At 36.7% G+C, this 17,975-nt stretch overlaps 1 protein-coding gene across 2 annotated transcripts in view; it reads left to right on the top strand.

Moving 5' to 3' along the window:
• The window catches only part of IPO11 (importin 11), a 210,053-nt gene that overhangs the window by 135,523 nt on the left and 56,555 nt on the right, over window positions 1-17,975 (top strand). For both annotated transcript variants that reach the window (XM_017548572.2, XM_017548574.2), the window contains exon 27: window positions 9,530-9,651. In XM_017548572.2, coding sequence (XP_017404061.1) covers window positions 9,530-9,651 — 122 coding nt within the window. The remainder of the gene's footprint in view (window positions 1-9,529; window positions 9,652-17,975) is intronic.

Here is a 17,975-nt window from a genome sequence, read left to right on the forward strand (position 1 = left end):
TTTTGGAGTTTTCACTTTTTTTCTACTTATGTTTTTAAATTTTAAAAATTTGATTTTTTATTTAAAAAGTTTGAGAGACAGAGTGTCACTCTGTCATCTAGGCTAGAATGCAGTGTCACAATCATAGCTCACTGCAACCCCAAACTCTTGGACCCAAGTGATCCTCTCACCTTAGCCTCCTACATAGCTGTGACTACAGATGCGTGCCACCATACCCTGCTAATTTTTAAAGTTTTTTGTAGACATCCAGTCTTGCATGTTGCCCAGGTTGGACTCGAACTCCTGGTCTCAAGAGATACTCCTGTCCCTGCCTACCAAAGCACTGGGATTACTGGCATATGCCACTGTGCCCAACCACCTTCAGTTTTTCTCTAATCTAGTTTTTAATTAAGAAAAAAAAAATAGTGTCAACATTGGATCTGATTAAATCTGAGTGTAATCCAGTGAGATATTAAATCAGTTAATTGTAACTCAACATTAATATTTTTCTTTGGGCTGCTATTAGCTTTAAAATATTACATCATGATGCACAAACAATAATAGATCCTCTTGAGTAATTAAAACAGCTTAGCTTTTGGCCTGCATCATGGCAGGCGCGTGTAATCCCAGCTACTCAGCATGCTGAGGCAGGAGAATTACTCTAACCCAGGAGGCAGAAATTGCAGTGAACTGAGATTGCACCACTGCACTCCAGCGTGGGCTACAGAGTGAGATTCTGTCTCAAAAATAAAATAAAGAAGTAAATAAAAATAAATAAAATGGCTTAGCTTTGCTTATCGTATAATTAAAGCATCATGTGAAGACTACTCCAGTTACTGCTTGGTAACTTTGAAAGCAAACACATTTTAAGGTTTCAGTGGCTGGATGTGGTGGCTCATACCTTGTAATTACACTGCTTTGGGAGGTCAAGGTTGGAGGACCGTTTGAAACCAGGAGCTTGAGGCCAGGCTGAGTAACAAAGTGGGACTCCAGCTCTACAAAAACTAAAAGAAATTAGAGTCCTGGAACTTGAGGCAGCTGTTAGCTATGATCATGCCACTACACTCCAGCCTGGGCAGCAGAACAGGATTCTGTCTCTTAAAAAAAAAAAAAAAAAAAGTTTAAATATTTTTTTAAAACCAAAAAAAAATAAACGAGAATTTTTTTAAAAATGAAGTTTCAGTGATTTTGGTGTTACTACCAAAACAACTACTTTTCATTATCCTTTGCCTGCAAATTCCTTTTATCCTCTTTCTATCCTATTTTCTTTTTCCTTTCCTTGCTCTCCTAGTCTTGGACACACCTTCCACCCCTTCCTCACCCCCCCCCCAGGTTCCTACTGTAATTGGTTTTGATTGTTTGTTTTGTGGCTCTTTTGTAGCTTGTGATTATTTTACAAAACTCCTACTTGATGGGAGCTCAGTATTCTTGTTAGGTTTATTCACATGTCCAGCCCTTTCTAAAATCCCTTGGAGCATGAGTATTCTGTCTCCTTGAATATCTTGGTGTTCTCCTCAGTCACCTAGATCCCATTTGAATTCTTGGCCTCACTTGTGTGTGCCTCTCAATGTGTTATCTAAACATTACTGTCAGTGTCTCTGTATCCTTGATAACAACTCTGGGATGGTCATGAGCTCTTTCTTACTTAGGAACTTAAAATATACCCCTGGCCTCTCACTTCCTATTGACATATCATTTGTTTTGACAGGAAATCAGTAATAGAAATGTAAGGGAAATACTGTTATGCCTACATCTGTAGGCTAATGGACTAATCCAGATCTTACCCTGCCTACTTTTTCCTTTTTCTTCTCAATTCTATATTGTTTTTATATCCACACGTTATTGTGCTAGTACCTGGAATACATTCCTTTACAGAATGTTGTGTTCCTGTTCTGGATTAGACATTTGGTATTCTCGGTTGGAAAGCTGATTTGGTATCTATCTGTCATATTATGCCGATGAGGTTTGAGTGGTTCATGTATATGCCAACTGTGGCCGAAAGAACTCTCAACCCTTTCTTTTCTGCCTTCCTCTCCTCAGGCTTTTATTTTTCAGTCTTTTGCTCAGCCTTTTATTTTATTTTTTCATTTGTTGGGCTAGAATCATAGTAAGTCACCTAGAACTTTATACCAAGGCTCAATGTACTGTGATTTTAAAAGTGTGTGCTGAATCCCTGTTACACTAATGATACATTCTGCAGCCCAGAGCTGCTATTTAGCTGATAGGTGTCAATGTGGTCATACCAGTTGTTAAAATTTTGACAGAACGCCTAAGAATTAGCAAACAGGGTAAAAAATGACTTTGATAAATGTTATAATTAATTAATAGTATACATTTTACTATAAAAAGTTGAGCATTCCTTTTAAGTATTGTAAACACATTTTGAATCTGCAGGAGTATAGTGAAGAAATTTTTATTAATAAACTGCAGTTTAAAACATCTTCTGGTATATTGAACAATTTAAAAAATCTTCAGTAACTGCTATAAATATAGAATTCAGTGCAAACTAAAACAAATTAGTATTTATTCTTGGAATAAAGAAACTTTTACTATTTGAACAAAAACATAATGACTTGCTAGTATAAAGTTTGGGTACAAAGATGCTGCATTAAATCATTATATTACTAAAAGTTGAAGGGTCTAAATTATGTTTTATCAGAATGTCAGTTATTTTCTATTAAAGTTTCACTGGCAAAAGTAAAGAATTTTTGCAACGATCAGGGAAAAAAGTAAAGCACCATCTTGAATTGATGATGGATAGTTATGTATTTGAAATAAAAACACAGTTTTTAACTGTCAAAATGAACAAAAACATTTGGAAGAATACTGTTGACATTTTTTGAATACCATTTACTATGTAGTTTTAATAGAATATTTTAAGGAATAAAATATTTAATAAAAATTCCAAAATTAATATTAATATGAGAGTATCATTACATTCTAAATTTGTTTCCCACCTGTTAGAAAACTTGTATAGGCATACCTGATATTGTTGGTTTGGTTCCTCACTACCACAATAATGTGAATGTCTTCATAATACAAGTCATACAAATATTTTGGTTTTCCAGGACATATAGTTATGTAATTATAGTATACCGTAGTATGTAGCACAATGGTACTGTATCTACAGTAACAATGTATATACCTTAATTGAAAATATTTTATTGCTAGAAAATGCTAGCGACCTTCTCAGCCTTCAGTGAACAGTGCTTTTGCTGGTGGAGGATCTTGCCTTGATACTGATGGTTGCTGGCTGATCTGGGTGGTGGTTGCTGATGGTGTGGGTGGCTGTGGCAATTTCTTAAACTAGACAACAATAAAGTTTGCTGCATCGATTGACTCTTCCCTTCACAAATGAGAGGATTGACTCCAATTGTGACAGAAATTCTACTGAAGACTAATAATCCTCAGAGAGCAAGAAAAGGAAAAAATAAAAGAGGTTAGAAGGAAGTTGCAGGCAAAGGACAATGACAGTAGGTTGTTTTGGTAGTGATAACAAAATTACTGATAGTTTTGTTTTTTTTTTTAAGGAGAAGATTGACTATTTGGTCCTCAGTAGAATTTCTGTCACATTTGGAATCAGTCCTCTCAGATTCTGCTGCTGCTTTATTAAGTTTATGTAATATTCTAAATCTTTTGTCATTATTTTAGTAGTGTTCACAGCATCTTTACCAGAAACAGATCCACCTTAAGAAACCACTTGTTTTTCTTTTTTTGCTCATCCATAAGAAACAGCTCCTCATGGCCAGGCACAGTGGCTCACGGCTATAATCCCAGCACTTTGGGAGGCCGAGGCGCATCACCTCAGTGATGATGGGATTTCACCATGTTGGCCAGGCTGGTCTCAAACTACGAGATGCATCACCTCAGTAGTTTGAGACCAGCCTGGCCAACATGGTGAAACCCCATCTCTACTAAAAATACAAAACTAGCCAGGCGTGGTGGCTTATGCCTGTAATCCTAGCTACTTAAGAGGCTCAGGCAGGAGAATTGCTTGAACCCAGGAGGTGGAGGTTGCAGTGAGCTGAGATTGCACCATTACACTCCAGCCTGGGAAAAAGAACGAAACTCCATCTCCCAAAAAAATAAAAAAAAAAGAAAAACAACTCTTCATCTGTTCAAGCTTTATCATGAAATTGTAAAAATTCCGTCACATCTTGAAGTTTCACTTCTAAGTATAGTTTTTACTATTTGCCCCATATCTGCAGTTATTTCTCCAACTAAGTCTTGACCTCCTCAAAATAAACCATCAGAGTTGGAATCAAGTTCTTCAAAACTCCTGTTACTGTTGGTATTTTAACCTCCTCCCATGGATCACAAATGTTCTTGTTTTTTTTCTGGAGACGGAGTCTCACTCTGTTACCAGTCTGGAGTGCACTGGTGCACTCTCGGCTCACTGCATCCTCCGGCTTCTAGATTCAAGCTGTTCTCATGCTTCAGCCTTCCAAATAGCTGGGAGATATAGGCACGCACCACCACACCCAGTTAATTTTTGTATTTTTAGTAGAGATGGGGTTTTACCATGTTGAACAGGATGGTCTGGATCTCCTGACCTTGTGATTCACCTGCCTTAGCCTTCCAAAGTGCTAGCAGTACAGGTGTGAGCCACCAGGCCCAGCCCACAAATGTTCTTAATAGCAGCTAGAATGGCGAATTATTTCTAGAAGGTTTTCAGTTGACTTTGTGTAGATCCATCAGATAAATCACTTCCTATAGGTAGCTATAGCTTTATGAAATGTATTTCTGAAGTAATAAGACTGAAGTTTTAAATGACTCCCTGATCCATGGGCTACAGAATGGATGTTGTATTAAGCAGGCATAAAAACAATAACTTTAATCTCCTGTACATCTCAATCAGAGCTTTTGGGTGGCCAGTACATTGTCAGTGAGCTGTAATATTTTGAAAGAAATCTTTTTTTCTGAGCCACAGGTCTCAACAGTGGGTTTAAAATAGCAGTAAACCATGCTGTAAGCAGATATGCTGTCATCCAGGCTTTGTTCTTCCATTTAAAGAGCACAGGCAGAGTAGATACAACATAATTCTTAAGGGATTTAGGATTTTTAGAATGGTAAGTAAGCATTGGCTTGAACTTAAAGTCATCAGCTACATTATCTCCCATTAAGAGAGTCAGCCTATGGACACATTGATGTTGTGAAGCCAGTCACTGACTTCTCCCTACCTGTGAAAAGTCCTGAATTGATTGCATCTTCTTCCAGTAGAAGGCTGTTTCATTTACATTGAACACCTGTTGTTTAGCCACCTTCCCCAGGGCTCTTAGCAAGATCTTCTGGATAACTTGCTGCAGCTTCTCATCAACGCTTGTTGCTTCACCTTCCACTTTTATGTTATGGAGGTGGCTTCTTTTCTTAAACCTCATGAACCAACATCTTCACACTTTTCCTCTGCAGCTTTCTCCTCTCATTCAACCTTCGTAGAATTAAAGAATTAGGGCGCTATTTTGGATTAGGCTTCGACTTAAGAGAATGTTATAACTGATTTGATTTTCTATGCAGATTAATAGAACTTCCTCCATGTCAGCAGTAAGGCTGTTTTGCTTTTTTACCATTTATATATTCACTGGAGAAGCACTTTTAATTTTTGTCAAGAATTTTTCTGTTCATTAACAACCTGTTTGGATCAAGAGGACTTTCAGCCTGTCTCAGCTTTTGACATGTCTTTCTCAACAAGCTTAATCATTTCTAGTTTTTGGTTTAAAGTGAGAGATGTATGACTACCATTAACTTGAACATTTAGAGGCCATGGTAGGATTATTAATTGGCCAAATTTTAGTATTACCTTGTCTCAGGGAGTAGGGAGGCGTGAAAAGAGGGTGAGAGATAGGGGAACTTCTCAGCTGGTGGAACAGTCAGAACACACGACATTTATAGATTATTAAGTTAATTAACCATCTTATATGGGTGTGTTTTGTGGCACCCCAAAACAATTGCAATAGGAACATAAATGATCACTGATTGGAGGCCACCACAACAGATAGAATAATAATGAAAAGTTATAAAATATTTACAAGAGTTTTCAAAATGTGACACAGAATGAAACCAGCCTGATTGTCCCGTAGAACTGATGTTTATGTTTTCTTTTCAGTGTGAAGCAACTGAAACTTAGCAAATCACTGTATCTGGGCAGTAAGACACCAGACCCCTCACCCTTCATGACTGCCCAACTAATCACCTGTTTGCTGTTGACCAGCTCCTCTTTCTTACCTTTTCCTAATTCCTGTTTTTGTGCATGTCGTTACATTTCTTCTCTGCCATATAAACCCCCAAGTTTTGATTTTCATTGGTCAGAAGATGGATTTGAGATCTCCCATCTCCTTGGCTGCAACACCCAATTAAAACCTTCTTCCCTAGCAATACTTGTGGTCTCACACTTTTTGTTACTTTACTTTGTAATAAATAGGTCTTGAAATCTGGTAATATATATCTTCTCTTAACTTTGTTTTTCTTATTCAAAGTAGTTTTGGCTATTCTGTGTTCATTGCCTTTCCATATAAATTTTAGAATTGCCCTGTGAATTTCTATAGAAACACGGCTGTTGGAATATTGAATGGGATTGTGTTGATGTTATTGCTCAATTTAGGGAGGATTGACATTTATCTGGTGTTGAAGTCTATGAACATGGATTTATATTTATGTTGGTATTTTTTAGTATTTTCAGCAGTGTTTTATAGTTTTTATTGTAAATGTCTTACATTTATTTTGTTAAGTTTATCCTAAGTATTTCTTAGTTTGTTGCCACTGTAAATGGTGCTTTGACAATTTCAGTTTCTAGTTGCTCATTGGTAGTGAAGAGAAATGAAATTATATTTGTATATTGATAAAGATCTTGTGATTTTAGTAGCATACCAGTAGGTTTGTTGTAGCTTGCTTAAAATTTTCTACATACACAATCATGTGTCAATTTTACTTCTTTCCTTTCCAATCTGCATCTCCCACCCCCTCCCTGTTTTTTGGCCTCACTGTGCTGGTTCTGTATTATGTTGAGTGGTAGTGTTATATATCTATTATAACTTTTACTTTATTGTAAAGAATTTTAGGTATCTAAGCTGACACATTTGACCCTCCCAAAAAAGGTGATTGAACATATAAAATGAAAGATAGCATTCTGAAAAAAATGGAAGGTGTTATAGAAATGAAATATGACATACCATTCATTCAAAACAAAGTTTTAATTTCAAGAAAAATTGTGTAATTATTTGGACAGTTTTTTATTTGATGACACATGAAAAGTATATTGAATTTTTAAGTTCATTTACTTATTTTGACAGTTGTGAAGCTCTATCTGTTGAAAGGTAAAATGAATAAATTAAGCTAACTAACTACAACTTTTGGATAAACTTTGGAGACATTAGAGTTATTGAATCTCTGTTTTACAGAGTACAAGTACCTCTAGTACTTAGAAGGGCTATAAAAGCTTAAGTATAATTGTAGTTTGTTTAATAGAAGATGAGAGGTCATTCATGACTTTCAAGAATAAGAGAAATTACTACTTATTGAGACTACATGCTGTATGTTGCCTAGTGACTACAGACTGAGTATCCCTAATTTAAAAATTCAAAATCTGAAATGCTCCAAAATTGGGAACTTTTTGAGCACCAGTATGACATCCAAAGGAAATGCTCATTGGAGCATTTTGGATTTCAGATTTTTAGATTAGGGATGCTCAGCTTGTAAATAGATACAAATATTCCAAAATCTGAAATACTTCTAGTCTCAAGTATGTCAGATAAGGGATACTCAGTATTTGTTTGTTTGTTTGTTCTTTTTTTTCCTGAGTATTCAATTGTAATATTTCATGATGTGAAATTATATTACATTTTTATGTTGGGACACATCCATGCCTATTTGTTTACTTACTGTTTATGACTGATTTTGAGAGTTGAGTATGCCCTCATTTGCATATGATCAACAAAACCTAAAATACTAATTATTTGGCTTTTTACAGAAAAAGCTTGGTAACCCCTAGTATTCTAGCTGCTTAATTAAAACTTGCCCAAACTTACTATTATATGCTATTGCTTGTTAAATATTTTTACATTAAAGAGAGGTATAAATTATAAATAAATAAAATTAAACTATAAATTATAAATAAATATAGACTACTTGAAATAGCTGTCTTGCTAATTGCATTATTTCAAGCAGATATATTTCTGTAGATTTAGTTTCATACATTTTTATATATAATATATTCATATATAATTATATATTTTATGTATAATATATATTTTATATGTTTATAATTTATAAATTTTATATATTTATAAAATATGTATTATACATATTTACAATGAGAGCATGATAATTTGGTATTTGCTTTTATAATGGTTATGATTTGTTTTTAAGATTTTGCTTACTAGATATTAATTACAGAAACCTTGATCTGTACTCTTTCTGAATTAAATATAATTTGAAGACACCATGGTATAAATCAGCAGTTACCAAAATGTCTGGATTCATGGTACCTTTAATGTCTTAGTAATATTTTCACAGTGCCCCAGGGCAAAAGAAGCACTGTGTAAGCAAACCCTGAGATCAACGTTTTTTTTTTTTTTTTTTTGGGAGACAGAGTCTCTCTCTGTTGCCAGCCTGGGGTGCAGTGGCTCAATCCCAGTTCACTGCAATCTCTACCTCTACCAGTTCAAGTATTCCAGTTCTGTGGTTTACTATAATTGTGGAGACAGGTAGATTAAAGAATTGGCTTACATAATTATAGGGCCTGGTAAGTCTGAATTTTGTTGAGCAGGCTGGAAACTCAGACAAGATTTCTGTCTTGAGGCAAAATTTCTTTTTTCCTGGGCATACTGTTTTTGCTCTTAGGGTTTTCAATGAATTGGATGAAGCCCCACCCACATTATTATCTAGGACATTATCCTTTACTTAGAGTCAACTGATTGTAAATGTTAATCACATCTACATAATACTGTCACGACAGCATCTAGCCTAGTGTTTGACCAAACAACTCAGCACCTTAGCCTAGCAGAATTTACACATAAAATTAGCCATCACATTCTGTATTATGTTAATTTGTTTTAGCATCATTTTTAGTGTAGTATACAAATGTCTTAGGAAATCATTTGTTTTCTGTTGAAACTCTGCAGTTTGAGTTTGCAACTTGTCATCTCCTCTGAGAGTAGCAGCAAATTAGTCTAGCAAATTAGAGAACATTGAAAAATAATAATCCAATTGAATAAACTATAATCTAAGTACAAGTTGACAGTTTTGAAAAATGCATGTTTTTTTCATTGTGCCAGATTGGCAGTGATTTATTAAATATTACTAAAATCACTCATTGGCTACATACATGTTTTAAGTAAGTCTTTTTAATGCTCAGGATTAATTAGAGTCAGTTTCTGGTTTTTTTCAAATTGTCCATTTCCAGTTTGTGACTTAGCCCCACTTCAAGTATTCCAGTTATGTGGTCTACTATAATTGAATTTTAACCATGACTTTGGAGGTTTTGTCCTTCAAAAGTACTTATCCACAAGTAAAATATATTTTAGGTATTTTCAGATGCCTCCTCCTCTTGTTTTAGATGGACCAGCTTTTGGGAAATATGATCGAAATGTGGGTTGATCGAATGGACAACATTACCCAGCCCGAAAGAAGAAAACTTTCAGCTTTGGCTTTGCTTTCTCTTCTGCCATCTGATAATAGGTAAGGGAATGTTTTCTTAAAAGTTGTTTCTTTCAAGCATCAAAATGGAAACACTATTTTTGGCCATCAGTATTGCAGTGTGTTGCTGGGCCGTACTTATCTATATATGGATGTGAATTTTATTAGTTGATAATGATGTGGTAAGTGTTGGTCCAGGTCTAGAAAGCAGTGAGTGGGATTGTACTCTTGGATGGTGGGGGCTGTAGTTTATTTTGGTTGTATTCATTTTACAAGCTTATTTCATTCTTGCCTGAATTTCCATTTTTCATAATGACTGCATTTTATTAGACTAATCTTCAGCCCTCTTTTTACATAGACATCAAATATCTAACATTTTAAAGTCAATAGCACTTCGTAAAGTATAAAGTATGGTAATTCAAGAGTATTGTTAGTTTTGTTTTCTTTTTATTTTGGATTACTTCTAAGGAACTTTGCAGGTTGTTTTTCTCTCCTAAAAATTCTCACTTCCAAAAAGCAAATACAAAATGCTTTCATTTGGCCATTTAAAGAAGAATATGTATGTTTGTCTTAATTCCTATTTTGTGGAGTTTGGCATGAAATACTTTTAAAAATAAACTTTGACAGTCAGTACTTAGTTCTCCTTCACACTGTAGACTTTTAAAAGTGGTGGCAGGTATATAAGTAACACTGAGATTGTTTGATGAATCTTCCTCATTACATTTTCTGGGCAACTGTACATGGATGCGGTATGGGACATTGCTTATACTTTTGATTTAGTCAGCTTGATTGAGCTTTGTATCAGTGCACACACCTGGAGTCCCCTTCTTTTTCATAGCAAAGTTATGGATTTCTTTTAGTGCATGGTCAGCACATTTCTTGAAACCCACTTCATGAATGCATTTATGAATGTTGGTGGTATATTCTCAGGTCACCACCTTGTTGATGGCATAACAGCTTTTCTTGCTGCCCTTCTGTACCAAAGCCATTCTGCTGGGCCACTGTTTTTTTGTACGTTTAATTCTAAAGCCTTAAAAGCAGGTCTCAGGGCTTGATGTTGTATGAAAAGAATAATGATACTACATTAGATCTTTATGTCTTAGGGCAGTGGTCCCCAGCCTTTTTGGCAGTAGGGAGCGGTTTTGTGGAAGACAGTTTTTCTATGGACTGGGGAGGCAGAATGAAACTATTCCACCTCAGATCATCAGGCATTAGATTCTCATAAGGAGCATGCAACCTAGATCCCTCGCATGTACCGTTCTCAATAAGGTTACTGCTCCTATGAGAAACTAATGCCACCACTGATCAGACAGGAGGCAGAGCTCAGGCGATAATGCTTGCTTGCCCTCTGCTAACTTCCTGCTGTGCAGCCTGATTCCTAATAGACCATGGACTGGTTGGTACCAGTCCATGGCCCAGGGGTTGGGGAACAGTGTCTTAGGGAATTTTTAGAGCATATTTATTCTAGTGATAGGTTAGTGACATAAAGTCCAGTTTTAGAAATCCTTACTTGTTCTTTATGTGTTATTTACTTCTATGATAATTTGTATTAAGGACATATGTAATTATTTTGTCTCAACATCATAACAGTAGATAATACTTACCAAATGCCGTATACTTTCCTAACTGCTTTATGTTGATACTTAATTCTTAAAACAGCCCCATGAGGTATCGACATGATGATTATCCCTTCTTACATAGCAAACAATTACTTAAAAATGTTGAGTAACATTTCTAAGGTACAAGATCTAGCGTTTGGCATGGCATAAGTCAATTTGAACCTGAGCTGCTTAACACCAGGAATGCCTCTTTTAACCACCAGGTGATATTGCTTCTTCCCAGGTGGATACACACAAGATGAACGGATTTCCTCACTAGGAAATGGTGTGGCATCTTATTTATTTTTGAAAGCCAAATTTACCTACATGTTAGCTGATTGGTGTTTCTTTCTCTCAGTGGAAAAACAGTGACTTGAGAATTATTCAGGCTTTTAATATTTAAATGTTAAAGAATGTAGTCCTTGGTAGTAGTCGGCACTCTAAATGTTGGTTAGATAAATTAATGAATAGAAAGAAATGAATTAATAATTGGAGAGTTTTCTCCAATATGAAGTTCTGAGATTATTGAAAGAAAGCTAGAAATGGTGGGGGTTAAGTGTACAAAGATACCTAATTGTATCAGAAACATTCATTTTACATTTTTAATGAGAATACTATTTGCTTCAACATATAATGTTATGTAAGTGTGTGGTTGTTCAAAACCATTTTTGACATGTACGTTGTGGAAATTTAATATATGCTGAGTATCCTTTATCCAAAATATTTTTTTCAGATTTTGGATTTTTGGGATTTTGAAATATTTGCATATAGATAACAAGATATTTTGGAGATAGGACTCAAGTCTAAATGTGAAATTTATTTATATTTCATATACACCTTATACATGTAGTCTGAAGATAATTTTATATAATATTTTAAATCATTTTGTATATGAAACAAAGTACTTGTGTAAAATTTTCCACTTGTAGCATTATTGTGGTATTCAAAAAAAGTCTCGTATTTGTGCCATTTCAGATTTCAGATTTTTGGATTAGGGATGCTCAGTCTATAGTTGTCGTCTGTAAGAAAAATTAGCAGTTAGACTGGGACTTAAGTCAACTTACATAAATTGAGGGATAGGTTGTAAGACTTGAAATTCTCTTAAAAGTTGGAATTTTAAATTTAAAATTTGTGATGTAGCATTGTGATGGAAGATCAGATATTATTTTTGTTTTTAAAATGAGATACAAATCTGACAGGCATTAGCAAACTCATGTCATTTTTAAGGATACTAAGAGTCTTGAATAATGTGGTAGTAGAATTTTAAGGAATAATGATTTAACTTCATAATATCCTTAATAGACTAGTGATGAAACATTGATATAGAAAATCTGTGTCATCCTGTAACAATCTGAAAAAGACCACGTTTATTGCACTAGAAATTTTCCACATAGTAATTGACTTATGACTCAGGGAAATTTATAGTCACATGCACTTGTGGAATGTGCTGATATTCAGGTCAGTAGTTTTATTGTTTCCTGTTTGTAACCTTTCTTCCAGTTAACTACATAGCTGTTGGAGTTTGGGGAAATTTTTTCTCTTCTGCATTCCCAATGATGATTTCTTATTTTCTACGTAATAGTAATTTCCTATTCTTGTGTTTCTTTTAGATTTTGCAGCATACCGTTTCCTTTTCCCAAAATAAGGCATGTCTAAAGTGTGATGTTGATGATTTTGAAAGTCAGGCTAAATTGGGAAATGTTGTTTTAGTCTCCTTTTATTATGATGGCATTTGGGTCCAGATGATTATTTTTTATGGGGGGAGTGTCCTGCACATTGTAGGATGTTTAGCATCATCCCTGGCCACTACCTACTGGATGCAGGTAGTACTCTCCTCTTCCTCCCACACCTTCAAGTCACAGCAGTTGAAACTATCATCAGATATTGTCATTAGATATCCCTGGAGACAAATGGTTAAACTCTCTTTTACTCTAATCCACTACTTTTGGTTTAGAAATTTGGTGAAGCCTATAGACTTTAGGTCCACACTCAAATCCCAGGGCCACCAGTCACTTGCTAATGACCGTGGTCAAGTTACTTAACTCCCCTGTGCCTGTTTCCTTGTTCTTAAAATGGGGGTAGTAATAGTATCTTTCCAGTGAGGTTATTGTAAGGATTACGACTGAGTTTACATATGTAAGGTCAAACTGTCTACATAGATGGAGTTGCTGTCCTTATTTCACCCCCGTCTTTTTCCCATCCATTTAATGCAGTACCTAATTCTAAAAGATGATTTAAATGGGAAAGATACATTTTTGCATCTGAAATACATAGTAAATTTTGTATTAAGAAAATGGACCTAAAGAAGTAACCAAATTCAGGACAGCACAGTGGGCTCACGCCTGTAATCCCAGCACTTTTGGAGGCTGAGGCTGGCAGATCATATGAGGTCCGGACTTTGAGACCTGCCTGGGCCAACATGGTGAAACCCAATCTCTACTAAAAATACAGAAATTAGCCAGGTGTGGTGGCGCACACTTGTAATTCTAGCTATTCAGGAGGCTGAGGCAGGAGAATTGCCTGAATCCAGGAGGCAGAGGTTGCAGTAAACCAGTACCGTGCGACTGTACACCAGTCTGGGCAACAGAGTGAGACTCTGTCTCAAGAAAAACAAAACTGATGACATTTTAATTTCGATCATTAAGAAAATAAGCAAATGAACACTAAACACTCTATATGTCATCCCCCCACATTCTGATTTTTTGATGTCTCAGTTTACATCTTTTTGTATTGCTATCTCTTAACAAATTGTTGTTATTTTTCTTAATTTTTTTTTTTTTTTTATACTTTAAGTTCCAGGATACAGTTGCAGAACCTGTAGGTTTGTTACATATGTGTATGTGTGCCATAGTGATTTGTTGTACCTATCAACCTGACATCTAGGATTTAAGCCCCACATGCATTAGCTATTTGTCCTAATGCTCAACCTCCCCTCTCCTGTATCCCGCAACTGGCCCCAGTGTATGTTGTTTACCTCCCTGTGTCCATGTGTTCTCATTGTTCAACTCCCACTTATGAGTGAGAGCATGCAGTGTTTGGTTTTATGTTCCTGTGTTAGTTTGCTGAGGATGATGGCTCCCAGCTTCATCCAGGTACTTGCAAAGGACATGGTCTCATTCCTTTTTTGGGGATGCATAGTATTCCATGGTGTATTTGTGCCACATTTTCTTTATCCAGTCTGTCATTGATGGGCATTTGGGTTGGTTCCATGTTTTTGCTATTGTTAATAGTCCTGCAAGAAACAAATGTGTGCATGTGTTTTTATAGTAGAATGATTCATATGCCTTTTGGTATATACACAGTAATGGGATTGGTGGGTCAAATGGTATTTCTGGTTCTAGGTCCTTGAGGAATCGCCACATGTCTTCCACAACGGTTAAACTAATTTACATTGCCCCCAGCAGTGTAAAAGTGTTTCTGTTTCTCCTCAGCCTCGCCAACATCTATTGTTTCTTAACTTTTTAATAATCACCTTTCTGACTGGTGTCAGATGGTATCTCACTGTGGTTCTGATTTGCATTTCTCTAATGATCAGTAATGTTGAGCTTTTTTCATATGTTAGTTGGCTGCATAAATGCTATTTTTCTTTTTAGTAGTTTTGTCTTGGCCAAGCGCAGTAACTTATGCCTGTAATCTCCGTACTTTGGGAGGCCGAGACAGGCAGATCACTTGAAGCCAGGAGTTCGAGACCATTCTGGGCAACACAGCAAAACCCCATCTCTCCTAAAAAACAATACAGAAAGTTAACTGGGTATGGTGGTGCATGTCTGTGATCCCAGCTACTTCGGAGGCTGAGGCACAAGAATAACTGGAATCTAGGAGGCAGAGGTTGCAGTGAGCTGAGATCGTGTCACTGCACTCCAGCCTGGGTGACAGAGCAAGACTCCGTCTCAAAAGAAAAAAAATGGTTTTGTCTTTGTCTTTATAATTCATAAAGATATGAGTGATATACTCACCACAATTACAGTATTAGATTATTTTGATTTTTTGTCCATATAGTTTAAAAAATATATATATTTTTTTAAGTGGCAGAGTCTAGCTATATTGTCCAGGCAGGCTTTGATCTCCTGGGCTCGAGTGATCCACCCACCTCAGCCTCCTGAGTAGCTGGGACTGCAGATGTGGACCGCCATACTCAGCTGTATAGTTAACCTTTACCAGAGAATTTTATCCATCCAGATGTTTTCTTGTTATACTTTACCATCCTTTTCTTTAAGATTGATGAACTCCTTTCAGCAGTTTTTGTGAGACAGGCCCAGTGGTAGTGAATTCTCTCTGCTTTTGTCTGGGAAAGTCTCTATGTCTCCTTCATGTTTGAAGTGTTACTTTTCTGCTGGTTACAGATTCTTGGTTGCCGCTTTTTCTGTCAGCACTTTTATATGTCATTTCTCCTTGCCTGGAAGATTTTCACTGAAAAGTCTGCCAGATGTGTTGGAGCCCCTTTATATATTGGTTTTAATTAGTTTTATTGCTGCTTTTAGGATCCATTCTTTGTGACCTTTGAGAGTTAGATTATTATATGTCTTGGAATCATCTTATGTGGGTTAAATCTTCTTGGTGGTCTTTGACCTTCTTGTACCTGAATATTTATATCTTTCCCTGGATTTGGAATTTTTTCTATCATCATCATCATCATTATTATTATTATTAATTTTGCTGTTTCTATCCCTTTCTCCCCGTTGAAGGTCAGGGACTCTTACATTTGCTCTTTTTTTGAGGCAGAGGTTTACTCCATTGCCCAGGCTGGAGTGCAATGGCATGATCTTGGCTTACTGCAACCTCCACCTCCTGGGTTCAAGTGATTCTCCTGCCTCAGCCTCCCGAGTAGCTGGGATTACAAGTGTGTATCACCATGCCCAGCTAATTTTGTATTTTAGTAAAGACAGGGTTTCACCATGTTGGTCAGGCTGGTCTCAAACTCCTTACCTCAGATGATGCACCTGCCTCAGCCTCCCAAAGTGGTGGGGTAATAGGCGTGAGCCACCTTGCCCAGCTACATTTGCTCTTTTGATGCTGTCCCATAGATCTCATAAGCCGTATTCATTTCTTTTCAATTTTTCTTCTCCTTTGATTGTGTTCTCATTCTCTTTCTCTTTCTCTTTCTTTTCCTTTTCTTTCCCCCTTCCCTCTGCTTTCAACAGGTCTTGCTCTGCTGCCCAGGTGAAGTGTGGTCTCACCTTCCTGGGGTCAGCCGATTCTCCTACCTCAGTCTCCCAGTTAGCTAGGACTACAGGTGCATACCACTACACCTGACTAATTTTTTTTGTAGAAATGGGGCCTTGCCATGTTGCCCATTCTGGTCGGACCCCTGAGCTCAAGCTCTCCACCCACCTCAGTCTCCCAGAGTGCTGGGATTACAGGTGTGAGCCACGACACCCCAGGCTGACTGTATTTTCAAATATTCTATCTTCTACCTTACTGATTTTTTCTTCTGCTTGATGTGTTGTGCTGTTGAGAACCTATAAATTTTTCAATTTGTCCATTGTATTTTCAACTCCGGTATTTCCATTTGATTTTCAAAAAATAAAAATACAAAAAATTAGTGGGGTGTGGTGGTACACAACTGTAATCCCAGCTACTCAGGAGGCTAAGGCAGGAGACTCACTTGAACCTGGGAGGCAGAGGTTGCAGTGAGCCAAGATCATGCCACTGCCCTCCAGCCTGGGCGACAGAGTGACACTGTGTCTGAAAAAACTCTGTCTAGAAAAACAGAAAGAAAAAATTCAGTATTTTTGTTAAATTATTTGATAAGTTTCTGAATTGATTTTCTGTGTTTTCTTGAAATTTTTTGAGCTTCCTCAAAAGAGCTATTTTGAATTATCTGAAAGTTTGCACATCTCCGTCTCTTCAGGATAGATCACTGATGATTTATTTAGTCTGATAAATATGATGTAAAATCATATTTAGCTGAATGTTTTTGATACTTATAGAGGTATGTCAATGTTTGAGCCTTAACGAATTAGGTATTTTTTTTTCCTGTCTTCACAGTCTGGCCTTGTTTTTACATGTCCTTCTTCAGAGGGTCTTCAGGAATTTAAAAGGGACTGACTGTTAAGTTTCTTAAGCCTGTGGACACTGCAGCCCTAGAGAGTGTCCTAAGGCCAGGTGTGCTGTGACTCTCTTGCATGTGAAGATCCCTAGCCTGAGGGACTTGAGAATCCAGGGTTCTCAGGCAAAGGCCTTTACTCACTTTCCTCTCCCCTCATATGGAAGGAGTTTATCTTTGTGCTATACTGTTTGGAGTTGGACCCAGTACTGTGATTTATTTTGGGCAGTGGGAAAGAGAGGAGGGCTGCTGGTAGTAGCTTCCAAGGCAAAGCTGTCTGCATATTTTCTTCTCTCTCTCCCCCAAGAGCACAGCTTCTCTCTCTGCCCTGTGCTGCCTGGGGTTGGTGTAGGAATGGTGTAGGCAATGAAAGACTCTTCTTTCTGCTCCTTTCAGTGTGCCCTTTCTTATTTACCAGGTACTGTGATCTCTCACCTGGTTTCTTTAGCTCTTGTGAAGGTATTTTCTTGTTTGGATAATTCTGAAAATTATTCTGCTAATTGATGCTCCAGTGGAGTGATACAAGGAAATGGTCATTGGAGGCTTCTGTTTTGCCATATTGCTCTGCCTTTTCTCTGAGCAGTTGCTCTTATTGTTGATGTTTTTATTCAAAATACAGTCTGAGCTGATTTCTAACTTAGTTCATGTTATCTGATTATATAGTAATTTGTGGAAAAGGTCAGTGAAGTAACAAGGGGAGAGTTCTTTACAATTTTTATTTT

The sequence above is a fragment of the Cebus imitator genome, unplaced genomic scaffold (genome assembly GCF_001604975.1).
Source record: "Cebus imitator isolate Cc_AM_T3 unplaced genomic scaffold, Cebus_imitator-1.0 Scaffold211, whole genome shotgun sequence".
NCBI classification, from domain to species: domain Eukaryota; kingdom Metazoa; phylum Chordata; class Mammalia; order Primates; family Cebidae; genus Cebus; species Cebus imitator.